Raw genomic sequence first — 26,883 nt, 5'->3', positions numbered from 1 at the left:
CTGAAGATATTTTGTTTTGACTTCTTCCTGAAGTAGTGTTAGGTGGTAAGGATAAACAAGTTAAAAAGACATTTTTGGTCGAATATATATCTTGACAAAGATGTTTGTTAACTAATGCATTTAATTTGAGTATCTAATAAGGGTCTTATAACTACATTTTTCTTAATTTTAACTCATTGGATTATAGTATAACAAATCAATTTTTATGAATTAGTTTATATAAGAAATTTGCATATGTAACACAATAGTATTTTTTTTTTTGCTTTTAATTCAAAGTGTATTATATTTAAACCATCGGACGTTATAACTTGAAGCTTGGGAAGAATTACATTATAGTGCTTGTGTGAAATCCAAAAGTAAATTTGTGCGGATCTGGACAATTTTTATTTGGTTGAACCTAAGATATGACTACTTATGTGTTTTATTACTAGTGAAAATTTTTCTATTTTTAAAAAAGAATTAAAAGTTGAATTTATGAAATACAACTTGAGTAGGCAAAAGAAATCACAGATGAGGAAAATATAACAATGACATAGTGGGGAATTGAAAAGAGATAAAATGATGGGTAACCAACCATGATGTAACTCTAAAACGACAACGACCCCTTAAATCTGGGCACCAAAGTCACCTTATGCACAATTTTTTACCAGCAAAACTACACAACTTGTATTCTAGTGGTACGGTAGCAAATAAAGTCAAAACGCGGGGGTTTAACTGACAAATTCTTGTTGTAATTAACGAACGGACGTCACAGTCCCTTTCTCTTTTTTGTTTTTGGGAGACGTCGAACCCAACCCCACTGTGTCTGTTCGTGTTCTGTTCCTGCTGTGTTTGTGTTGAGTTTCAGCACACAGGGAGAGATAGAGAGAGAGAGGCAGAGGGGAGTCTTTTGACCCCCTATTTCAAACGCACGAACCTACAAATGAGAAGAGTTTGAACTGGTAAAAGCAAGCAAGGGCTAGTGTTTTTCACTCTGCCTTTTTCGCAAACATTTAGTATGCGTCACTAGTTCTGGAGAGCTTCTTGTTTACTTTGAATGTGAGTTTCCAAGCCCTAATTTTTACTGACTTTTGCTTTTTATGTGTGTGTTGATATGGGATTATCGTTGATTATGAGATTTGATTGTGGGTAGAATTTGGTTGGATCCCATATTTTGTCTTTCGTTGAAGTGGGATTTTCTGGGTTGCACGGATGGTTTTGTTTTAGCTGTTTGTTCCTTAGGGTTTTTCTTTATAAAGTAGGATGAGTTTTAATTAAACTGTGTCGTTTAGCAATGGTGTAGCTACTACTGTTTTGCATGGTTAGGGTTTTTTTATCGTTCAAGGTTTTATTTCAACTGGGTTTTGCCAATTTCTGGGTACAAGGATTGAATGAGTCGATAATAATTCTCAGTTGCTAAATAGTCGAGCTCTATATTATTTATTTTCTCCAAAAGTTTCAAACTTCGGTTTATTTCAGTTCAATTTGTTATTTTTGAGATATGGGATTATATATGGGACTAAATTTTAATTTTTTTGATTGTTTTTTGTTAGAGGAGTGAACTTTTAGATATACCCGGATGGCATGGACGGAAAAAGATGTCAGTAATGGCAGAAAGAGAGACCCAATTCAAGAAAATGGTTTTTTGAAGGGGCCACAATCTTCTCCTGGTACCAATGGCTCTCCCGTGGCTATTGCTTCAGCACAACAGGGGTTTGAAGGGAAGGATAATCTCTCTTATGCAAATATTCTCCGATCAAGGAACAAGTTTGTTGATGCTCTTGCACTCTATGACCTTGTTTTGGAGAAAGATAGTGGCAATGTTGAGGCTCACATTGGGAAAGGAATATGCCTGCAGATGCAGAACATGGGAAGGCCTGCTTTTGACAGTTTTGCAGAAGCCATCAAGTTGGACCCGCAAAATGCATGTGCCCACACACATTGTGGTATACTGTACAAAGACGAGGGACGCCTGGTAGAGGCTGCCGAGGTATGCTCATGGCAGTTAAGTCGATTTTACAATGATGACAATCTTGCATGATAGATAATTAGTTTGTCTTATGCTTGTGTACTTATAGAGCCTAGACCCTGGTGAAATTCGATAATGTTTGCACCCACTTTTTGTATTACTTGTAGTTGGTTGTACTACATTGATCTATATTTTTATGATTAATTCTGATGAACATATCAATTTTGCTTATAATTTTGATACAAAAAGGGTGAATTACCAAATATGATGTACAGTGAATTTGGTATTTCTGGTTGTTAACTTTGAACATAACGAAATTCAGTTATTATTGAGACCTCATCTTTTTGCATTCCTATTGCCTTTGAGCTAGCCCGCTAAGAAAATATGGGTTCAACCATGTTCAGTGTAGCTTAGGTTTAGCTTGATGTGACAAAGTAGAGTCTTGAAACCGTGCTGTACTGCTAGCATTTTAACAAGACTGGTTATTGATTACTTTAGTTGGGTCACAGTACAAAAGGTAGCTCAATATGGCGACTTTGCCTATAGAGAGATGCAGAATTTGGTGGTTCTGCCTGCACAGCATTGATCTATCATATGTTTGTACTGGTCTCAATTGGCATTGCTTTCTTGCTGTGGTCTCTTTGTGAATTGGCACTAGAAGTCCATGTCGCCACCTAAGGAATGCAGCATCTTTGCTTTCCTTGATCAACATAGACTAAAGGTGTGCTTGGGAACATATTTGGAACTCTTAAATGTGCTTTTGAAATCAATAATGTGGTGTATGGCTATAATAGTCGAAGTGCTTTTTGGAGTGAAAAAAGGCATTTGGAATGACTTATAGAAAAGCGCTAACTTTAGGTGCCTTCTGAATCTGGTACTTTTCTAGAAAATGCTCAAACACATTTCTCCGAAGTCAGCCTGCACACTTTTTGCCTTTGACACCATCTCTATTTTTTCATACCATTGCTCAAGGTTGTGGTGACTAATTGAATGTCTTGCTCTTATTTTGCCGTTAGTAAAGAGATCGTAATCTTCTTACAATTCCTTGTCCCACACTACCATTAAACTGCATTTTCTAAGCTATTACTGATAGCTATCTGTTGTGACTGCTGTGGTGCTTGTACATTGTTGCCAAACTGCTTGAGAGTTGTTCTTGTGGGTGGTTCATTCATGTTGATAGTAGGCAATTCTTTGATTTTGATAAATATATCTTGCTAAAGTGGAAAATAGCTTTCTTGCTATTGGTTTGTGGAGTTTGCTTAAACTTTTCTCTGTACCTATAACTGATAGCTTGCTCTTTCCCTAAGTGCTAAAATTCCTCACCATGCCTTTTGCAACCTCACCTAGTTCCATCTTTACTGTCTATTGTCCTACTGCCTTGGCCTTCCTAATAATATCCTTAGTATTGCTAATGTTTGCTTGAATTGCATGACTACTTCCATACCTTGCCGGTGCTGCTATCTTTAGAATGTTTGATTGTTAGGACCTGAGCATTTTTCATTTTTCATGCTCACCACCCAAGGATATAGATTTAACAACTACCACATGAGCAAACATGCTTAGAAGATTACTGATACCTTTTCTATTGGAAGGTTCAGTATTATCTAAGTTCTTTCCCACTGATGTGGATGAAAGGGGATAATTAGGGTCTTTAGTTATGCTAAGATAGTTATCTTTACTGCTTCGAGGGTCATTTGACCCATGAATGCTTTTTTGTTCCCCTAGTAGAAAAAAAGATTTTTTCTTTCATTGTTGCATATTTATTTTTTTCTCAATAAAGGTTTAATATCTTATAGTTTTAGCCTTCAGAATTGTTTTAGATTAAAAGAAAGTTCCCATCCTTCTAGTCATCTAAAGAAATTCTAGTTGATTGTCATGCTGATATATATAATTGCACATCTGCTTTATTTATTGTGCTTGCTTCTGTGTAGAGTATTAAATGTAATGCTCTTTCAAATTATATATTCCCGTTTGTGTACTGTGCTGAATAACTTGCACTAAATTTTGGCCTGTAATGAATGAATTATATATATAATTTTTTTTCCCTGCTAAAAAGTGATTTATGTCTGATTATTACTAAGGCTTGATCAATTTACTTGGACAGTCATACCAAAAGGCGTTGAGTGCGGACCCTTCTTACAAACCAGCTGCAGAGTGCCTAGCAATTGTTCTAACAGATCTTGGAACCAGCTTAAAGCTAGCTGGCAACACTCAAGAGGGAATTCAGAAGTATTATGAAGCCTTAAGAATAGATCCTCATTATGCTGTAATTTCATGTTTTCTCTTATCTCGAGTCTTCTTTTGTTGATATATTTTTTCGCTTTTGTGGGTATACTTCTTTTTTTAATTTTTTAACTTAAAATTTAAATGTGCAGCCAGCATATTACAACCTTGGTGTTGTCTACTCTGAAATGATGCAATATGATACGGCACTTAGTTGCTATGAGAAGGCTGCTTTGGAGAGGCCTCTGTATGCTGAAGCATACTGCAATATGGGTGTCATCTATAAAAATCGTGGTGACTTGGAGTCAGCCATTGCTTGTTATGAGAGGTATTCAGCTAAATTGTTTACAATTTTGTCTCTGTGCCTTGATTGTGCTTTGTACCCCTTGCTAAGGCTATGTGTTCTAAATGCTGCTGTCTCAGGTGTCTTGCCGTGTCACCAAATTTTGAGATTGCAAAGAACAATATGGCAATAGCCTTGACAGATTTAGGAACAAAGGTGGTTTCTTGTGGCCAGAGATCTTCTTGCAGTCATAAATGAAATACAGTATTCTATCTTTATGTCAGAATTTTGAAATTTCCGTTTTTAAGTTTTAGCTGACCAAGTATCCAAGGTTTTCATGAAATTGACATGAGCTTGAGCTTGTAGTTTTATCAAAAGATGAAATTAATACTAGATGTTTACGATGGAGTTAAGGTGCAGAACTGCTTGAAAATCTTTGCTCAATTGTATTAATCAGGGATTTATCTACTTAAAGAGATCTAAAATTAACAGGACGCTATAGATTCCAACTTCTTAATCTAACATAGTATTATAGAAATGATTTTTTCCAGATATGCTGGGAACGTAAAATGAACTTTTGGTAAAATTTCCAACCTTTACTTTGTTCAGGACAGTTTCAATCATTTTCATCCTCATATTTTTCTGGATAAACATTATTATACTGTTTAGTTTTCAGTTTTGGTTTATAATGTCAAATTATAGATTCCAGTTATTGGTGTTGATATTGTTAACTTTTATGTTATTTCTTTTTTAAAGTTATTCTTCTAGTTTCTTCTTTCTACATGTTTTCTTCTATGAAAAGTATACTGACTGCTTTCTTGTCTGTCAACTCAATCGCATTGTTCTCATGCCTATCATGATTAGCTTTCAATCTTCTCCTTGAATTTGGGCTCACTGGTTTGCTTTATTCAGGTTAAATTAGAGGGTGACATCAATCAAGGTGTGGCGTATTACAAGAAGGCTTTGTATTATAATTGGCACTATGCTGATGCTATGTATAATCTTGGGGTTGCTTATGGCGAAATGCTTAAATTTGACATGGTAGGGACATGTTTGTGCATGCATGTGCATTTGTTTATGTTATATTTGGGATAATGGTGAACAAATTTTTCCCTTTTGTCATATATGTAATATGGATTGTACTTTTTTCTTTCTTAATGGTTTTGTCAGTTAGAATCTAATAACCAAATTGTACAGGCAATTGTATTCTACGAGCTTGCTTTTCATTTCAATCCCCATTGTGCTGAAGCATGCAACAATTTGGGAGTGATATACAAAGATCGAGACAATCTTGATAAAGCTGTAGAGTGTTATCAGGCAATTTTCACTGCTTGTGTGGCATTTTAGTTTTATTAGTCAGATGCTTAGGGTTTATTGTTTTGGTTCTCATTATCATTATCATCATTTTCATTTGGCAGATGGCTTTATCAATTAAACCAAACTTCTCCCAGTCTCTGAACAACCTTGGTGTTGTCTACACTGTCCAGGTTTGCTTTTGAATAGTTTTTGGTTTTAGATATATGAAGATGGCATATGTGGTGAAAATTGCTGATTATCTATTGACCATTGGCAGGGTAAAATGGATGCTGCGGCAAGCATGATTGAAAAAGCTATTGTTGCTAATCCAACATATGCTGAAGCATATAATAACTTAGGTCTCTCTCTCTAGCTTTGTTTTGTGTCAATCTTACTATCTATGGCTAAATTGTCAAAATAATCCTGCAACTCAGACCTGAAGATGCAATTCATACAACTTTGAACTTGATTAACAAAAGTTTTAATAACAGTTGAAGAATCAGTTTCCACAGTTAGGCTTTTTGCTTCTCTTTGGTTCTCAGTGTCAATGGAAAATTTAAGACACCTTGTTAGTTTTTTCTATTGTAGCTGGGAATGTTTTGAGTTATTTTTGTGGATTGTTCGGGCTGAAGGGTCTTTGTTTTTGTCATAAGTATACAGATAGTTACACAAATATAGTTTTTAATATCGTAATCAGGATTTTTGTGTTTTCTCTCTCTTCTTTTTTGTGAGCATAAATTTCATACTTTGTATATAAAAAAGCACTTTCAGCAAGAGGAGATTTTTGAAGAAAGCCACAAGTAAAAGAAACAGTGATATGCATAAGTAGATTTTTGCTTTTGGGAGAGGAAAGAAAGCCAAGACCGTATGGAAAGTGTGGTGTTAATTCTTCTTTGGTTGATTTGACAATAAAGAAATGACCGTAGTTTTGAAGGGACAATGAAGAACTCAATATCTTATGGAACAACACTTGGTTTCTATCATCTTTATGGGCCTTAGTGTCTGTAGAATTTCAAGATTCTTCTTTCTTCTTTATTCAGCTTAATCGGGAAAGGGTTGTAATATAATTATTTTCATGGGCTGTTTTAGTAGTAAGGATTAGTAACATGTTTATGAGGGTTATTTAGATGTAGATTCACACATATAAGGATGTACAACTTTTTTCTTTTCAAGGGCTTTTTGTTATTTATGGACACATGGTCTACTTATGTAGTTCTTCTTTATTAATACAACTTTCAGTTGTTTCCTGTCCCAAAAAAAAAAAGAAGAAAAAATAAAAAACTACAGATTGTCCAGAATAGAGTAATTATTATGGTTTAGACTCCTTGTTGCTTTCTATTTGCTCTTAACTTTACATTTTCAAGTTGTCTTGGAGGACATAATGCTTGTTTTCATCTGTATCTGATGTTCCGTGAGTAAATGTGTTCTTTATTATCTTCATTTGTAGGGGTTCTCTATAGAGATGCTGGCAACATCTCTCTGGCTATCGAAGCTTATGAGCAATGTCTCAAGATAGACCCTGATTCTCGTAATGCAGGCCAGGTACCATAACTTCTAGGTCTTTCATGTGAAGTTTTAATGCTTGTAAAGTTCTGTTCCTTGTGATGGTTGCATGCCTTCAACAACACTGTTTTAAATGTGGCATTTGAAGTGTTATGTTGAAGGTTTAGCATGATTACCTTGAGGCATACTTGTTAATCATTTGACATGCAGATTGTGTGTAATGTGCAATTTGAATTGGTTATTTGATTTTTTACTATATTTAGATATTAACTGACCTCTCGTGAGGTTTCAAAAAACATCTACTTGACGCTTAAACTATGAGAAATCTTCAGTAACTCCCTTAGATTTGGCAAAATCATCACCTATCTCCTTTTGACCATGAAATTCAAAGGTTTAAATTAACATGGTCAGGGGAGGTAAGTGATGATTTTATGGAATGTGTGGGGAGGTAGATTGGTTTCTAATACTTGTGGGGTTTTGCTGATATTTCCTTAAACCTGAGTGGAGGTTAGAGATAAGAGGCCTATATACATATATAGTGATGATTTTATGGAATGTGAGGGGAGGTAGCATTGATTTCTAATATTTGTGGGGTTTTGCGGATATTTCCTTAAACCTGAGTGGAAGTTAGAGATAATAGGCTTCTGAAATCCTGATATCCTAATTTTAGCTTAAATCCAGATGGCGAAGGCTGGCCATGAGTGGAGGTTCGAGATAAGAGGCCTATATACATATAAGGCAACAGACAAGATAATTTGAAAAAAAAAACCATGTGTCAGGTGCATTAAATGAGGTGAGAGAATTTTCCCTTAAATATCACATTTTCTATATTGGAAAAGCTTTTCTTATACTCATCTTTGTTAGCTTCTTCAAAAACTTTTTTTATTCCTCTCGGGCCATAAAACCCAAAATACAGCAAGCACAACAATTCCACAGAAACTTATCCTTTTCTCTCTCACCGAAAGCACGATAAACTTCTACCTATAAAGATCCTCTAGATACCGAAACAATCCATGTCTTTAGTGCTTTAGAACAATGAAGAAAAAGATGACGAATACTTTCAGAATTTTTTTTTCCACAATAGACGCCAGTTAGGATATAAACAATTGTTAGTCCACCTCTTTTGCATGATATCTTAGGTTCAAATTCTTCCATGAGCTAATGACCAAACAAAATATTGAACCTAAGAAGGGACTTTATCTTTCCAAATCATTGACATTGGGAGGAATTGAGGATAAGAAAGATCATCAATAAGCCAATTGAAGAAAGATTTACAAGGAAATCCACCTGAAGACTCAGGCTTCCACACTCTTAACATCCTCTTCCGAACTATTCACACACTTTATCAAGAGCTGAAAAAATTTAAGACCATTAACTTATCTCCCAATCATGGAAATTCTTGTAAAAATTAAATTTTCCAACTCAACTCCAATGAAGAAGATAGAGAATCAACCACTCTACTATTAGTAGATATCAAATTGGAACCGGACATCTATAAAGACATGGAAACATCGTGCCTAGTAGATCTTCCTCCATCCTAATCCTCCCAAACCACTCCCCCCCACCCCCCCCAAAAAAAAAAAAAAAAAAAACACATGTCCTCCCCGAACAAGAAGCTTCAAGTTAACAAAGAAAAGAGGAAATTCTTGGGATATGGTATTCTAAGGACTTCAATAAGATCCTCATACTACATGGGAATCCCAACCGTTAACTCTGAGGCCATATGAACTTTTAACGACGTCACACCACAATGATTTAGTTTCCAAAGAAGATCTCCATAACCGCTTACTGAAAAGAGTCACATTCCTTTTAACTAGATTGCCTATCCCCAATCCTCCTTTATCCTACTGCTGAGAAATCATATCCTAATTGACCAAATGTACATTCTTCATTTATCATTAGATTCTCAATATTAACAACATTCAAGGTGATATTGAGAAGGGAGAAAAAAATAAATAGGCAGATAAGAGAGGACTGAGTTGATTAAAGTAAGTCTACCCCCTTACTATATTGTTGACTGCTTTGGCATATGTCTTTGTTTGATGCATCCAATAGCAAATACAATTTCTGAATTTGTAGGATATTTATATATGTTGGATGAGAAATCATGACAAGAAAGAATTGGCAATTTGATATGCTTTTTGCCAAAAGTGTTTTGACACTGATATTTTCATGAAGGAAAATGTCAATCACTCAGAAGTTAGAAATATATCTTGGAATGATCTGTTGATCAGAAATTAAACTGGTTATATTTTGACCAAACATGTACTTCATTATTAATTCAACTCCTTATCTTCTATCAGAAGTTAAGGCAGACTTTTTGTCTTCTGCATTGCTCTTTTTACATTTATCAAGATCTTTGTTTTGATGAAATCTGGAACTTGAGTTGTGGTGCTATCTGCTATGAAAATTTGAGCTTGAGATTTCTTGCTCATCAATAGCTTTTACTGTTTGAATGCATTTAGATTTTGAATATCTGCGACTGAAGATAGCTTGATTGAAGGAACAGATGCCTGTGCACCTTGATTCTTTGCTAAAATATTTCTGTTCTAATTTTGTTGATTTGTTTTCTAATAGTGTTGTTTTGTAATCTTCACAATGTTTGTTATTTTCTCTGTAGAATCGATTGCTTGCTATGAACTACATAAATGAGGGGCATGATGATAAGCTTTTTGAGGCACACAGGTTTCAGTTGGATCCTTTCTGCTTGGCATGCTATTACATTTTTTTTAAGTGGTGACATTACCAATATTATTAAACATATGATAAAAACCCTAAGTAGCTTGGATTAATGCTTAATTCATGAATGATTATTATAAATATCTTTCTGATTGATTTAGAAAAGATTGTTTCAACCAGTAGCAAGGTCTTACCGAAATACAACGAATATATAGTATGCGTTTGGTTTATTATTTTGGGGATAGTATTGGATAATTGAATATGGGAGTATTACGAGGTAAAATTTAAAAATTTATAGAAAAACCCCCTAAGTTTGCTAATTTCATAAATACCCCAACATGTAAATTGACAAAAATACCCCCACCACCTGTAGTGCCAGATTCTGGCCACCACCGTCGGAATCTGGCCGGAAAATCGAGTTACGACACAGACCGGTCGGATCTGTGTCGTAACGAGTCGTTATGGCCTTTTCCGGCCAGATCCACCACAAGATCTGGCCGAAAAGGCCAGATCTACGGTCTGCCGTGGCCGTCGACGGCCGAAAAAGGCCAAAACGACGGCCATCTTTGGCCGTCAGCCAAGGTATGGCCGTCGTTTTCGGTCAACGATGGCCAAGATTTGGCCGTCGTTGACCTCAACGACGGCCATTTCTTTGGCCGTCGTTCACGGCCAGATCGGCCTTTTCCGGCCAAATCCGTGGTGGATCTGGCCGGAAAAGGCCAGATTGGTGAACTTCCGGCCATTTATGGTTGGCCGTTGTATAGATTTCGGCTACCGCCGATGGTGGTTGCCGGAATCTGGCGAGTATGGGTGCGGGGGTGTTTTTGATAATTTTTAAACTTTTTTTTGGGTGTATTTGATGAAATTAATAACCTTATGGGGTCTAAAAGTAATTAAAAAAATAGGGTAATATTCTTGGAATACGTGCCAAACATTATTTGGAGAATAGGATCTAGAATCTGGATAAAAATAGTAAGCCAAACATAGTGATATATTTTTTTTTTCAAATTTTTTTAGGATATTGTAATTTTTATTTTTTTGATATTTGTGCAGTTCTTTTTAGGTTACATATTTGAAACCATGTAACCTGAACTGCTTTGGATTGCCAGTAATCTTACATGATAGTGATAATGCTTGATGTATTTTGTATTCCAAATACAAGCTAATCTAGTTCATGCATCCAAGCAGACAAAATGGTCATATGGGTAGTATCCCTTAATGGAAAATTTGGCAATTACTCCATACAACCACTATCCCACAAACAAAATGCAAATTAACCAACATTTGAAACTCTCTCCAAATTATTTTCTAACTTCGTAATTCTTATTATAAACATGCATATATAGACCTTAATCTACTTCATGTCACTCTTTTCTCACTTTTGGGTACAGCTCTTGCTCAAACTAGTAAAATCTGAACTAAATCCATTCATCTCCCAGTGGGGGAAGAAGAAGAGAGATGAGAAATTAGGTTTTTGTCAATGCAAAAATTAGGTTTCGAGAGATTTCAAATGTTGGTTAATTTGCAATTTGTTGTGTGAATACTGGCCAATGGCACTAATTTCCCTTGTAATTCTCCTTGAGAGCACAACCAAGTGCATATACACCATTCTGCACAACATCTTATTTCTACTTCTATCCTTTTTTTCCTTTCAAGCTCTATTTTAGAGTACGTATACTAGTAATTGTCTAATTTTTTTTTTTTTTTTTTTTTTTTTTGTTTTTGTAATCTGCTTTTCTTAGATCTGCATGTACTACTTTTATACTTTTATACTTATTATTAATTATCCATAAAAAAAAAGTTATGAAGTAACTACAGCCTTCATTTATTAACTACGATAAGGATAGGATAAATCTCTTTTTTAATACCCGAATGTCAACCTCATTCAGAAGTTTTAATTGTCTGTGCTAGTGGTGGTCCCTCGTCTTCTTGATTTAAAACTATAAAGAGCTTCCTTTTATTTCATGTAATCTTGAGCTATAGTCCTTCTCAAATTCACAACCCCAGAATAAATTTTCTGCTTGTTGTGATGGTTAGCAGACAACTCAACTAGGCATTAGAATTTTTTTCCATGGAGGTTTATCATTCACATTGCTGTAGCGTTCTTTTATTTATTTTTTTAATTCTTACTTTAATTTTTATTTTCACTTATTAATCTTAGTTGAGTTTCTTGAAGGCCTCTTCTAGTATATTTCTTAACCTTAATGTTACCGGTTCTTTCTTCTATCCAAATTGATATGGATTATTGTGTTTTACAAATTATGCTTTATTGTACACTTTACTGATGCATATGTTTGAATGTTGTTGTCACTTTTGTGAGTTGTGAAGCTTTGGCTTAAATGAGGTATCTAAACTGAAGTTAATGCTTTTAGGGATTGGGGAAGGCGCTTTATGAGGTTATTTCCTCAATACACTTCATGGGACAACTCAAAAGATCCAAAGAGGCCCCTTGTGATTGGATATGTATCTCCAGATTATTTTACTCACTCTGTATCATATTTCATTGAAGCACCCCTTGTCTATCATGACTATGAAAACTACAAGGTGGTCGTTTTTTCAGCGGTTGTAAAGGTATTCTGGATGTATCCTAGCACTGCCCTGTGTTACTCTATACTTTGTTTTGGTTGCATGTCTATTGCTTATCAGTTAATTTAAACCTAATTCACTTGCATTTTCTTTCACCAGATTTAGCAGAGTTTTAATGCCATTTATTCTAGTTAAAAATGCATTTCTTTTTGTTTGATCTACCAAGTGCGCTTGTTTATGTGAAGAAATTAGTATGGATTTTGTTAGAAAACCCAGTCTATGATAAGTATGTTTTTAATGGATTTTTCTTTTTCGTTTTTTATAATATATCTGCTTCCCCCTCTCAAAACCAAAGGAAGCCTTGCAGTAGAAACATATTCCCTTTTTTTTTGGTCTTTGTTTTCTGGATTTGTTTATAAAATAAATGACAAATGAAAATTCTCTGGGAATTGAAGAATGACTCAATTTAGTAGAATACTTGAAATTATTGTGTAGGGAAAAAAAAAAAAAAAAAAAGAGAAGCAAGAGATATTTGTGTTCTGAAAGTAGTTCACTTTGGGGCCTAATATGTTATACACTGTCTTTTTGGGATTGATTTTAGTATTATATTGCAGGCTGATGCAAAAACTGTTAGGTTTAGGGAGAAAGTCTTGAAAAAGGGTGGAATATGGAGAGATATATATGGGATTGACGAAAAGAAGGTTGCTAGCATGGTTAGAGAAGATAAAGTTGACATCTTGGTAGAACTTACTGGTCACACAGCTAATAATAAGTTGGGAATGATGGCATGCCGACCAGCGCCTGTTCAGGTACACTGGATTTTACCAGCAATCGATTTCTTTTTCAATTTTCTGCTGAAAACTTCTTTTCTATTTCTTTGGTGAAACTTTTGTCTCCCTTGTACTTGATTGCTGTATATTCTATCTAAGAATCTAGAAATCTGGAAATTGTTACATAGGTCAGTGGAGGATGAATTAATAATGTGAAGAGCAGTTTTTGTTCATATCATTATTTGACATATCATCTTGCTTCTCAAAGAAATAGTTTGCCTATTTTTAGTTTCATAAATAGATTGCCTTTGGTTTCTAGTGAGATACCTTTTTGTTTAGGTGTCATCTTTTTAGATTGGTACAAATAGCAGGTTATTATTAAGCAATTGTTAAACTGTTTGCACATTTATTGACTCAAGTTGTAATAAATTCACTTGGATTTTTTCAAGTGATAATGGGTAATTCAGAAAACTTGCATTACCAAGTAAAGCAAACAAATGTGGTGATAAGTTAATGCAGGATGCAGTGATAAGTTTTGCAAGAAACTATAACTTGTATTAAGTAAAAAAAGATAAGTAGATGCAATTGTGGACCAAGTGTCTACAAAGAACTAAAAGATCAAGTGTCCCATTATTAACCCGTATTTTTTTCTCTTTTCATTTTTATCTATATGTTCTGTTTTTCTTTCCACCCAAACTAAATTGTTTCGTCACACTCTTTCCTTCTCAATGTTGAAGAATATTTGTTTATGTAGCTGTCTGCTCAAGCGTAAAATTGTTTCTTTTGTTGTGGTCTTGTTTATTGAGAAATACTCAGAGAAGTTATGATTGATTGAGAAAGACGACTAAGCTAAATATCTGAGTTCTTAATGGTGTTAGACCCTTTCGTGATTATATTGTCTATGCCATCCATTGGTTGAGTTTTGCAAATTACAACTTATAGCCTAAAGGAATTTCTTTTGAATATGGAACATGTAAATAGAAAAGAGGAAGAAAACAGTAAAAAAGGTTAAGAAAATTTTTGAAGTCCAGTAAGAAGTGAAGTAAAATACGTAACTTATCATACAATCAATGACAAGAATTTCATCTCTTCATAAGTAGACGGATAAGTTTGTAATCTCAGAGCAGTCGCATTCATTTTCAAAATGTTGCATACAGGTTTTCTGTGTTTTCATGTTCTTATGCCTTTTTAGGTTGTCATCTAAGGTATTTCAATAATAAAATGTTACATAATGGGTGTTGAGTTTAAATTTTGAATGTAATAGCTCCACCTGAGAATAATCATCCCTCCCTTGAACCAGAACACAAAAATTCAAAGAATTCAACCTGAAACCCTTCTTAGTTGAGATGAATATAGAAAAATAAGTCTTAAATTTATTAGCAACTTAAGCCAAAGGGAAAAGGATGCTTAAAAATAGCTATATAAAAGGTAGATTCAATATAATATTATGGTCTAGTTTGGTACAAGGACATATTGAAGTTATGCTGTGATATTAGATATCTTTGTCTTTATCTTTGCCCTTGCTCTAGTTTCTTGTGTGTGCATCTGTTAATTATGCCAAAGTTATTTATTCAATTTATTTTAACTGTTATTGTGTTGTCCCTGATCTCGTTTTGCTTTGCCTTTATCTATTAGGTGACTTGGATTGGTTACCCAAACACAACTGGTCTGCCTGCAATTGATTATAGAATCACTGATTCACTGGCAGACCCTCCTGGTACAAAACAGAAGTAGGTCTACAATGTTACGCTTGTTGTTAAGCATTTTCAAGATAATCTTTTACCGAGTTGATCTTCTTGATACAATCTACTGTACCATCTCTTTATGATACTCTTTTTAACTTGGCAGGCATGTTGAGGAGCTAGTTAGATTACCTGATTGCTTCCTTTGTTATGCACCTTCACCAGAGGCTGGGCCTGTTTCCCCAACTCCTGCTCTTTCCAATGGCTTTGTTACATTTGGTAGCTTTAATAATCTGGCAAAGGTATATTTTAGGTCTTATTTAGACAAAATTTCTGCCTTTTAACTGGTTTCAATTTACTTATCTTTTTGATGTACCTTTACCAGATAACGCCTAAGGTTTTGCAAGTTTGGGCAAGGATACTTTGTGCTGTTCCCAACTCTCGCCTTGTAGTAAAATGTAAGCCTTTTTGTTGTGATAGTGTAAGGCAGAGATTTCTTTCAACATTGGAGCAACTGGGATTGGAATCACTACGTGTTGATCTTTTGCCTCTAATTCTTCTGAACCATGATCATATGCAAGCATATTCCCTTATGGACATCAGGTAAATTCTAAGTTTACTTATTAACATTTGATAGTCAGTGAAACTACAGATTTTTTCTTTCTTTTTACTTTTTGTTTCCTCAGTGTTATGTTCAGAGAGTCCAAACCCTATATGTTATGAATCATCTAATGCCTTTTATTTTTCACTATTAGTCATTATACGTCCATACAAAGGTCTCTTCCAGTGTATGTGTGTTGTTATTCCATTTTTATTTTTTATGTTCAAAATTCTCTCTTTTCAAATTTTTTGTGGACTTTGGCATTAAAACATCTCCTCTTTCTTGATTTTAAACTTCATTACAAAATATAGAAAAACTTTTTGGAGCATCTTGAAGGTTCTTAGGATTCAATGGATGAAGTTAGTGAACTATATTAAGTTCTTCTATGGATTTTTAACCTTCTATTTATAGTGTAAGTTGAACAATTTATTACATATTTACTTACCTTGGTTGTACATTTTGCATACTAGAAACAAATAAATCTCATGAATGGCTTACATGAACATTGGAATTGAAGCCATGTAGTTTTGGCTTTGAAACCAGACTAGTATCTAATCCAGTGTATTGATATTTGTGTGCTCTGTTAGGTTCTGAAACTTCACGTTTGCAGTTTTTTTGGAGTTTCTGACCTTTATGATCTCATATGTGTAGCTTGGATACATTCCCATATGCTGGAACAACAACGACTTGTGAATCTTTATTCATGGGAGTTCCATGTATTACTATGGCTGGTTCTGTACATGCTCACAATGTTGGTGTGAGTCTTCTCAGTAAAGTAGGTAAGGATTAAGTAACTTTTTTTTCTACCTTTTTTTTTTATGTCTACTTGATGTAATGTTATCCTTAGTTGCTTGAAGACCTCTGTTTGAGTTTTTTTGTTGCCAGACCAGGAATTCTTTATATAGACTCAAAGAATTCAGATATAGTTTGAAAAGGTCATTCTGAAGTTGAACCCTTGATCCGGAGGGCTCACCCTTATATACTGACAATGGGAGTGACTGAACTTGATTGTTAGCAAATTAAATTGTCAATCTAGAGTTTCAATTAACTTAAATACTATAAGCCTCCAATATAATCCCTAACTGAGAATCTGAGGAAGCTGTCTCCTGCTGACTTGTGTCGGGTGATGATACTAAAATCTTTAATTATTCAATTTGAATGTCTGAGTTCAAACTATAGGAATTTAGCAACATGAGTGCCTTAAACAAGGAATGGAACAATGCTTCAGTATCTAAAGGTAGAGTTGAAAATATATCTTGACCTTGTGAGTTTGCCATAACAATGATTTAACTGTCAGGAGTGATACTCTTGAGATTTGATGTGTTCGAGAGCTTCTTTGTGCATTCTTTTTGCTGTTGTCTGAAACCAAGGCAACCAAATTTTGTAGGGTAAATTTTAGGGATTGCCTCTTTCATCTTGTTACAATATTAGCTAACACAGGTGGTTTCTTAATTTGTTAGAAACCACTCATGAAATTCTGAAATTTAATTGAAAGCTTCTCTGAAATTTATCAGAACCACTCTCAGGAGGAGGTCATTGATTGAACATTAACCAGGTAGTACCACATATTGTTATACCAAACCTTAAGGGAAGTCTCAAAATTTATAAGTTTTTATATGACATGACATGTTGAGTTGGAGAGATGCTCCTTTTAAATAATTTCAATGATTTTGTCCTACAGTGGCTTTGAGTGTAATACTGTAATCCCAGAAGATGGCTTATATTTTCTGTCATATAATCCTAATTATTTCCTTAAAACAACGATAGGCTTTGGTTTTTTTTCTCCATACTGAAGTTGACTTATTCATGTATATCAGTTGAGAGTTACTGATTTATGAAAGTCAACTCGTTGATGATTGTTTATGTTGATGCTTTTGTATCTACCTTTCTTTTCCTTGTTGCAGTTCCTGTTAATTGCATTACTGTTATTTTTCAAATATCTACTTCTCTATTGTGTTAATCGTACTTTATATTTTATTAGACAATGTAGTTTTATGTTCTGTATGCTAACTTGAGCATAACTTTGAAACAGGCTTACCACATCTGATTGCCAAAAATGAAGATGAGTATGTCCAGTTGGCACTAAAATTGGCCTCTGACATTACAGCTCTGTCAAACTTGAGGATGAGCCTTCGGGAACTAATGTCCAAGTCCCCTGTATGTGATGGGCAAAACTACACACTTGGTCTGGAGTCAACATTCCGGAACATGTGGCACAGGTACTGTAAGGGCGATGTACCATCTTTAAGTCGCTTGGAAATGCTACAACAGCAAGTGGTATCTGAAGAGCCTGCTATCAAAAATCCTGAGCCAAGCGGGAGCACATTCTCAAGTGATGGAACTTCTGGATCTGTCAAGGCCAATGGATTTAATCAGGCAGCACCATCAATTTTAAACACCTCTAATTGTGAAGAAAACGGAGTTCAGATGAATCAATCTACTAACACAGGCAAGCTGAGTTGAACTATGGATTTCCTCTAACTGCCAACTATCTAAGACATTAGTGAGATGGGGATTGCATTCAGACAGATACAGCTTACTGATGTATAGTTATTGTGGGTTCTAGTGGAAATAGAGCCTGGTGGTAACGATGTGGTGACCAAGTTGTTACTTTGCATAGGATCAGATTTTTTGGGGAAAGAATGTTGCAATAGTACTCCACAATTTGACTTTTAGATGTGCAAGTAATATTGTGGTTTGGAAGAGCTGAGGCTATGTTCTGCTTTGAAAATTAGGTATACAAATGGCATTTTTTCCCCTTTTGAGTATAGAAATTAGTTGGCTTGTAAATTTTTAAAGGCAGTTTTTGTTTTGTCTAGCATGATTTGGTCCTTAGATTTTGTAATGAATGGTTAGCCAGAGCACCACCTGATGCGGGAGCTCTTTTGGCTTTGTTGGGTTGTCATAAAAAGAGGAAAAACAAATAGCAAAGAAGCTACATTGGTCGAAAATGATAATCAGATTATTGATACAATGATTTAGTTGATTGCATAAATTGCAGTTTTGATTTTGTGTAACCAACCCAATTCTAATCGGAACTCTTGCTCATTTCTCTGTTTGGATTTAAACTTAATAGTATGGTTGTCAAAAGTCTTGATGAATACTCTTTTAAGTATCATATACACTTGTTTCAAAATCATAATCCTCTAGCAAATTTAAATAATAGATGCATTTATTTTAATCATAAATTCCAAATTAAAAACAAGGATCTATCATCTATATTCTTCAAATGTCATACTTTTCCTTCCATAATATATTTGGTAAATCTGAAATCAGAGGTTACAGCATTTTGGAACCATTAAAAAAAGGATAACACGACACCTACAAGGCATCAATCTTTAACAGAGGTCCTAAGTATCTTCACATCATGGATGGGCCTGAAGAAGTTCAAAAATAAAAACAAATAAGCATGATTGTTAATAAACACCTACATATTCATAGATTAGAACAAACAGCATTTCTAATTTCATGAAAAGTAAACCAAATTTTTTTGTTAATAGCAGACTTGAAACACTGATCAAAATATATCACAAGCATTTGATTAACCATACTGAAGACCAAATATATACCCTGGCAAATATTATACCATATAAATTTGGAAGATGTTAGGGAGGATACAGCTGTTCTAATGAATTCTGAAACTCTTACAAGTAACATGCTAAGGTACAAAATATCTTTGATCGCTTTTAACATTATCCAGCAGATTTCGTTGACCTCCCTAACAATGTAGCCTGTGTTTACCGAGTTTATTTATATTTCAATGTTCAGCCGAGCCTTAATAGACATCATATGACCAAACAATTGTTTCCTATAAGATAACATTTAAGATAACGATATGACCATATTCGATTAAGTCCAACATTTTTAACTTCATACAAAGTTCTTAAGAGGGCACATCTATCAGGCTGGTATGAGTTGCCAGCTTACTCTCCAAATTTAGGTTTCCTGGCTTTGAGGATTTTGGATTATTTCACTATTTCAGGTAACTCAGCCACAGCCAGGAGTACCAAAATTGTATGGAGTTTCAGAAGAGTGAAACAACAAAGAAACTGGCAGTATTTAAATTCATTCTATTACGCATATGAAATCACTCCAACACAGAAATGTAATTCTATTAAGCACCCAAGTTATAAATAATTCCCACCCTGAAATCTAACAGGCATAGCTGGCTCATTAGTACTAAATCAAGGACCCAATACAAAAAGAAAAAGAAATAATTATATGAAAGGCACACCTATCATCTTTATCAGTCTGGACACTGCCGAGTCTTTTGATCACTTCCATTCCCCTACATACTCTTCCAAATATAGTGTGCTTTCCTGGCAAAATAAGAAAGAAAAGTAGCATAATGTTAAATTAATTCATTAAGGAATATTATTATTGAAGTACCATAAAGATTAAAATCCTATAAAACAAGTCTACTAATGACATTCAAATTCATCTGGGAAAGGTTCACTTATAATGAAGTGAAAGATAGGAAGCAGTTCTTGCATTCAAGGCACAGGTAGTACTGGGAGAACCTACCGCTTCAAAACACATTTCTAAAATGGGAAAAATAATAATCAAGACAAAAAGGCTCTGCTGTCCTATCCTTGGTGAATTAACCTATGAAAACTCTAGTTTTCTGTCTCACAATATACTGGAGCAAGGAACAGAAACTGGGTGGTCTTGCACTGGGCGATCCTGCCTCTTCTCTACCCACCAACATAAGGAACAACCCAACCCTACAACAGCCTTATGCCCTCAGTGCAGGCACTGAATCGTAAGCCTCCACCCACTTTGTCCCTGAACTTCATTTTGACCTCACCCCCTTCACTACATTCCCAGAACCTAACTAACCAAACCAAAATTTACAATTTTCTCTCTCTTCTACACCATCACCAACACTTAATTCTTAACACAAGCAACCCTCCCAAAAAGACCGCTCTTTAAAAAGGCAAAATTCATCATTAGATGAACCCACAACAGCACAAAAATCCTTAATTAGAATCAAGAAATGAACAATGATAAGGCAATGATAAGTTTCATTCTTTTGCTCCTAACCCAAGGCTTGTCCTGAGGTAGGTTGGCCGTTTCCTAGACCTCTTGTACATTCTTTCTCCCTTTCTATAAAAAGTTTACTTACCCAAAAAAAAAACATTGATAATGCAACACAAATCAAATATATATGAAAGAAGAAAACAGATTTAATAATATTCACTATATCACACATTCCCAGTCAAGGAAGAAAAAAAAATCTCAAGTTTGTAGGCACTTATAGACTTTGCTTTGTATTTGCAAGATTGCGCGGTTACTGAACATAATGTTAACAATTGTAGACAACAAAAACTCAGACATCAAAGCTTTGATGTAATGGAGCATATAGCATATAAAAGAAATGTTAAGTAAAATAGGATTGCTAAATATACTGTGTTCTGGTGGCTTGAGGTGAAGAATCTATATCCAACTGCCCTAAAACCTGATTGGGAGATGATTATTAATATGAATTTGGCACAAAAAAAAACCCACGCTGATCAGCTCAGTTCAGCCTAGGACACTGACAGGGTGTGTAAAATTGCCACCTCTACTTAATGTAATTGAAAAAAAATCTGCAGGTAAGGTCACAATAAATAGCTCCAGCTTTCAAATTGAATAAGATATCATGTTAACTTTCAACTACACAAGACGCAATTAAATCCACATGTTTCAAAAATTCCTCAATAGATGCTGAAAATAATTCTTACGGCAGCTACAAAATATGCAAGAAGGTTGATCTTACCATCAAGATGTGCAGCCGGTGCCAAAGTTATAAAGAACTGGCTTCCGTTGGTATTCGGACCAGCATTTGCCATGGATAAAATACCAGCTCCTGTATGCTTTAACTCTGGTTTTATTTCATCTTCAAACTTACGGCTGAAATGCAGAACAATGAAATGATGCATACAACATAAGGACCATTAAATATCAGAAAAAAAAAATAAATAAATAAAACATTCACAATAATCCAAAAATTAACCAGCCAAACTAAACCTAAGGTCGATGGAATATTTCCCTTATGCTTTAGAAAGGAACATATTGTAGTTTATTTTTAAGAAAAAAGAGAGAAAAAAAAGAAAAAACATACCCGTATATGGACTCTCCTCCTCTTCCAGTCCCAGTTGGATCTCCACCTTGCACGATAAAATCCTAAACCATACCAAAATATAAAATTATAAATCTCTTTAAGAAAAATTAATTTAAAATTTAAACCCAATTAAGCAGAAAACTACCTTGATAATTCTGTGAAATTTGGTGTTATCGTAATAGCCTCTACGAGATAGTTCAATGAAGTTCCTGCAAGTTCTTGGTGCATGTTTGTAGTATAGCTGCCATTTTTTTAATTTTTTTCATGTTATAAAAAATTATCAAATTCACCAGGAAAAATGTAAATAAATAGCATTAAAATAAAAATCAGAAGGAAGAAGAGCGAGAGGTACCTCAACAGTGAAAGAACCCGTGGAGGTCTCTAGAGTGACCTCCGGTGTGTCACCTTCGGCATTTCCCCACATCTTCTTGCTTCAAAATTAAGTTGAGAATGCAGTTGAGTCAAAAGACGAGTGACTGAGTGAGGGAAAATTTATTCTGAGCTCCGGTCGGGTTGAGAAAGTTCGGGTATTGGTCTCGTCTTGTTGTTTCGACTAAATTACCTATAAAGCCTATTAGTTTTAACACTATTTATTTTTTTAAGCAATATTTCCGATTTTTATATTTCATATAATATACATTTATAATTTCAACAAGTAATCCATATTCCATACATTAATGTTTAATTAAATTAAAAAAAAAAAAAAAGACAAACTTTTGTTAAGAATTAATAAGAGAAATTTTTATAAATTTTAACATAAGCATATTATTGGAGATATTGTGTTATATGTTTATAGTTGATTTTATGTGTTTACCAATTTTAAATATTACATATAAAATGTGTATACAAGGTATTTCATGTTAACCATCATTGGGTAATCGAGCGGTCAACTAAGACTCTTAAATGTATTATTTAAGAGGTCTTGAATTCCATCTATCTCCCCAACTAATAGGGGTGGCCATTGAAGGCTAATAAAGATGACTATTGGAAGTTTACTCAGGTTGTTAACTTCAGTGCCTATGGAATTAATTGAAGTGCACACAAGCTGACTCGAATACCCTCGGTCATAAAAAAAAAATATATTTCGTATAAAATAATATAGTATTACTCTTTAATTGACACGCCATTTAACCTAATTTGTTGACTTTATATTATTTTATCCATTTATTCATCTTGTACCCATTGTTTTAAAACCCAACACATTATGAGACCTGGAAAGGTGACTGGGTCACAGGTCGATCGGTCCAATCGGTTGACCGGTGACGTCAGCAACAAAAGTATTTTAAAAAAAATCATAAATTAGTCTCTTAAATTTTAGTATATTATAAAATACCCCTGAAAATTTTAATTAGTCCATGAAATTTTAATTTATTTTTAAAATACCCCAAAAAATTCAATTAGTCCCTAAATTTTTTAAATATATCAAAAATACTCCTAAAAATTCAATTAGTCCCTATAAATTTGAAATATAGCAAACCCCCCCCTAAAACTTGAACTTGTCCATTGGACCGGTGACGTCAGCAACAAAAGTATTTTAAAAAAATCATAAATTAGTCTCTTAAATTTTAGTATATTATAAAATACCCTTGAAAATTTTAATTAGTTCATGAAATTTTAATTTATTTTTAAAATACCCCAAAAAATTCAATTAGTCCCTAATTTTTTTAAATGTATCAAAAATACCCCTAAAAATTCAATTAGTCCCTATATATTTTAAATATAGCAAAACCCCCCCTAGAACTTGAACCGAACAGGAGAGGCTAGCTGGTCTTGGTCCGGCTGGTCCGGTCCGAGTTTTAAAACAAAGCTTGTACCGCATCACCGAGTTTTAAAACAAGGCTTGTACCGCATCACTTTGTATAATTTTTTTTTATTTTTTATTTTTTGTGTAATTAGTATTATTCTTTGTTTCAGTTGGTAAATAATAATAAAAAAAGGTTAATGTTATTATTCATCTCAAATCTATTAAACAATAGGAAATTACAGTATAACCCATATGTTATTTTTTACCATGGATGCCAAAAATTGAATGAATTAACTATTTTGCTTACATATTTTAGGTGTGATTTTGTATTAAGATATATTGAACCATAATGTTGAGATGATCCTTATTCTCCTTAGTGATGGTTTGTCAAGTAGTTTTGCTCCACAATATTTGATCTACAATCTCGCTGATTGCCAACTTTTATCTAATCATTTCTTGAGGCGGCTGAAATAGTTGTTGAATCTTCTGATGACTGTAAAATGTAAAAACCTCACAAGCTATTGTTAGTTTGCACTCCTTTATGCAATCGTTTGCGTGGAGGTGCATGGTACTCAAATTAAAATGTGATCAAAGACGTTAAACAAATGTGTAGTGGCCAAAATTTGCGGTTAATAATTTGGCATGTATTGGTAAGTGGTAATCGTAACATATATAATAGAAGGAAAGAAACTATCCACATTGAATAAAGATAAGCTGAAAAACACTTCTCATAAACTTCTCTCACTAACGCTGATGTGACAGCTCGTAATTGATCAGTTCGCATTTGGTCAAGCATGATCCATTGTTGGACAGACATGATCTATTGCGAACTAAACAATTACGAACTGACATGTCGCGTTTATGAGAAAAAGTTAATAAGAAGGGTTTGTGAGTGTAGTATTCATTAAGGTAGAAGAAACTTTTTGAAGCAATATATATATATAAAGCTGAATACCCATGTGGGTTGTTCGCCATGTGGCATGTTTTAGAACTCATAGAATTGTTCCATTTTGACACGTAGGATTTGTGGTTGCTATGTGGTTGAATTTTATTGGTGATGTTGTAAAGAGATATTAATTGCTGAATTGGTATTCCAAATCAAAAGGTAAAATCATATGTATTCGAGTGACACGTAGGACACTTTTTTTTTTTTAGCTCCAAAATTGGTCAATTTTGGAGCTCTAGAATTGCTCTCTCTTGCCATGTTGGATGTGTGGTTTAATGAGATATTTTTAACTCTAAGATTCATGAATACCCATGCTATTTGTTCGTCATGAATACCCATGCGGGTTGTTTGCCATGTGGCACATTTTAGAATATTTAGAATTGCTCAATTTTGACACATTGGATTGACAAGCTAGTCAAATTTCTTTATTTTGATACATTGGATTGATATTTATTGATGCATCTATAATTATTAATTAATTAAAAAAATGGGATTTGTATTAATATTTCGTCATGAATACCCATGCAGGTTGTTCACCATGTGGCACTTATTGATGCTTCTATAATTATTAATTAATTAAAAAAATGGGATTTGTATTAATATTTAATAATGATAATAATGATACAAGTGCATTGCATTGGCATTCCAAAGTTGTGCATTAATAACAAGTATACAGGTGCATTGCATTGGCATTTCAAAGATGTGCATTAATAACAAGTATACAGGTGTATTAGACTGCTATTACTAGTTGTGGTTTAATGACATTTGTCTAGAATTGCTATCTATAATTATGTAGGTGCATTGTATTGACATTAATTGCGTTGGTATTCGAAAGGTCTAAATAAGGGGTTATAAAAGGGGCTCATGTTCAGTTGTATATCATTGCAATTTGTTAGTTGGCGTAAACAATACGTCTGGTCTTTTGTTAGTTGTTTATATGTTATTTTATTTTGTGAGAATAATATGCATGTTCTTCACGTGCATCTTGATCGATGGTTTTTTTATTTATGTATGTTTCGAATTGGCATGGGATAAAGGTAGGATGTCGGATTGATACTGTTAGATGAGTTGTTATTTTGATTTTTTCTTCTGAACTAAAAGTATATGTTCTAATATTTTAATGCAAAACTGTAAGTATGTCTCCCAACTATTTTAACGTTTTTTGTTAGATTGAATGATTGTTTTTGTTCGGCCAATTTATTTGAATGATTGATTGTATGGTAAGTGTGTTCCTTGATATTTTTAACATGAATATTAATTAACTTTTGTTGTTTCTGTTTTTTAGGTACTGGTTTTTATACGGATAGATAATTTTTCCTTAACCATGTTAATATGTAGATAGATTACATTTTGTTATGTTTGTTTTTAGGGAAATGAGGATTCGTGTTTATTATTTTTTTGGTAGAGTAATTGATTCGGTGCGTTTCTTCTGCCGATCGATCAGTGTAAAATGTAAATTCGTTGATTTTGTTGATTTCATTTTACAGTTTGCAGGGAAAAAAGTTGACGTGTTTATACAATGTCCAACGTGTTTCGTACAAAGTTATGTTTATTAAGTCTTCGGTAAGTTCATTGATTTGGTATGTCTGTGGTTGTAATCGATTAGCATGAATTATATGCTCACTGATGTTTGCTGATTTTATTTTTCAGCTTACAATTCCAGCCTAGCAGTGAGTATTCGTTGTTGGTATGCTCATGTGATGGGCAATTAGTTTTTCCTGTGTTGTTGACGTTGAGTAACATTAAATGTTCATGGTCTGTACTTTGTCTAAAGATTAAGCATTGTTTTTTCAGCCATGCTATGTGTTTGTTCCGGCCGATATGTAACCATTTGTTTTGGGATTGGGCTACATGAAATATTTGTGGATTGGTTTATGTTAACAAGATTCGTGTAGGTGTTGTTTTTGCTAGCTCTGTTCTTAGGTTATACAATCAGACCTCAACTATCATCGAATTGTGATGCTCGGTGCACTGTTGTCACAGGGTGGCAAAATCCAATAGTAGTTGAGGTTCGATTTTGTGATTTATGAATGGAATGTTATTGTATCGGGTTTACTGATTGTGGACTTGAACGTTTCGTGCTGTCGGAGTGTCATGGTTGGTATCACAACATGGTGGTGATGGTGATTCAGAGCTTTGGTTATTCCGGGTTCCTTGTTGCTAGATTGTGATGGTTGTTATTGTGCAAGTTATCTTGCCTGCATGAACATTTGCGGTTTGGCGTTTGATGAAGTAAAGCTTTGTTGGTTGTAGTGAATATACGGTGATTCTGATGTATTCAACTGCACGTGTCCGAATCATCTATGTATTTATTAATATAGAGGCAATATATCAAAGGTGTGTTTTCTGGATTGTGATATCTTATGCAATGAATTACAACAAACAAGTTGCCAAGCAAATCATGCTGCCCAATTATGGATGACAATTTTTTACTCTTTTTGTCAGTATGTGTGCATTACATTGGAATCGGAAGGTCTAATCATCTTGACGTTCTTATATTGTTTTCTAAGTTGTAGGTTTAACAAAATCCATGGTTTGGCAGTGTTCCTAGAAAAGTTATAACAATTTATAAACGCAAC

At 34.2% G+C, this 26,883-nt stretch overlaps 2 protein-coding genes across 4 annotated transcripts; one reads left to right on the top strand and one right to left on the bottom strand.

Moving 5' to 3' along the window:
* The first annotated feature begins 769 nt into the window (after positions 1 to 769).
* LOC116141171 (probable UDP-N-acetylglucosamine--peptide N-acetylglucosaminyltransferase SPINDLY) lies at positions 770 to 18,528 on the top strand. Of its 3 annotated transcripts, XM_031426700.1 has the most exons (18): positions 770 to 1,038; positions 1,533 to 1,969; positions 4,053 to 4,214; positions 4,324 to 4,499; positions 4,595 to 4,670; positions 5,367 to 5,495; positions 5,652 to 5,771; positions 5,873 to 5,941; positions 6,028 to 6,109; positions 7,198 to 7,292; positions 9,874 to 9,938; positions 12,305 to 12,503; positions 13,073 to 13,267; positions 14,864 to 14,958; positions 15,077 to 15,212; positions 15,296 to 15,513; positions 16,163 to 16,290; positions 17,544 to 17,974. In XM_031426700.1, the coding sequence occupies exons 2-18, from the start codon at positions 1,559 to 1,561 to the stop codon at positions 17,972 to 17,974; spliced, it is 2,787 nt and encodes a 928-aa protein (XP_031282560.1). In that variant the 5' UTR covers positions 770 to 1,038; positions 1,533 to 1,558. The 3 variants fall into 3 exon arrangements, with proteins under 3 accessions (XP_031282560.1, XP_031282561.1, XP_031282562.1); XM_031426701.1 differs by lacking the exon at positions 770 to 1,038 and having other exon boundaries at positions 1,559 to 1,969; positions 17,544 to 18,528; XM_031426702.1 differs by lacking the exon at positions 770 to 1,038 and having other exon boundaries at positions 1,856 to 1,983; positions 17,544 to 18,528.
* Positions 18,529 to 18,706: 178 nt separating this feature from the next.
* On the bottom strand, positions 18,707 to 22,114 carry LOC116141179 (peptidyl-prolyl cis-trans isomerase CYP18-2). The gene is made up of 6 exons (XM_031426707.1): positions 21,967 to 22,114; positions 21,760 to 21,855; positions 21,615 to 21,676; positions 21,270 to 21,403; positions 19,746 to 19,830; positions 18,707 to 18,888 (listed from the first exon to the last, which is right to left on the bottom strand). The coding sequence occupies exons 1-6, from the start codon at positions 22,036 to 22,038 to the stop codon at positions 18,843 to 18,845; spliced, it is 495 nt and encodes a 164-aa protein (XP_031282567.1). The 5' UTR covers positions 22,039 to 22,114; the 3' UTR covers positions 18,707 to 18,842.
* Between the last annotated feature and the right edge of the window lie 4,769 nt (positions 22,115 to 26,883).

The sequence above is a fragment of the Pistacia vera genome, unplaced genomic scaffold (assembly GCF_008641045.1).
Source record: "Pistacia vera cultivar Batoury unplaced genomic scaffold, PisVer_v2 Contig394, whole genome shotgun sequence".
Classification (NCBI taxonomy): domain Eukaryota; kingdom Viridiplantae; phylum Streptophyta; class Magnoliopsida; order Sapindales; family Anacardiaceae; genus Pistacia; species Pistacia vera.
This window is presented reverse-complemented; position numbering and strand designations above follow the sequence as displayed.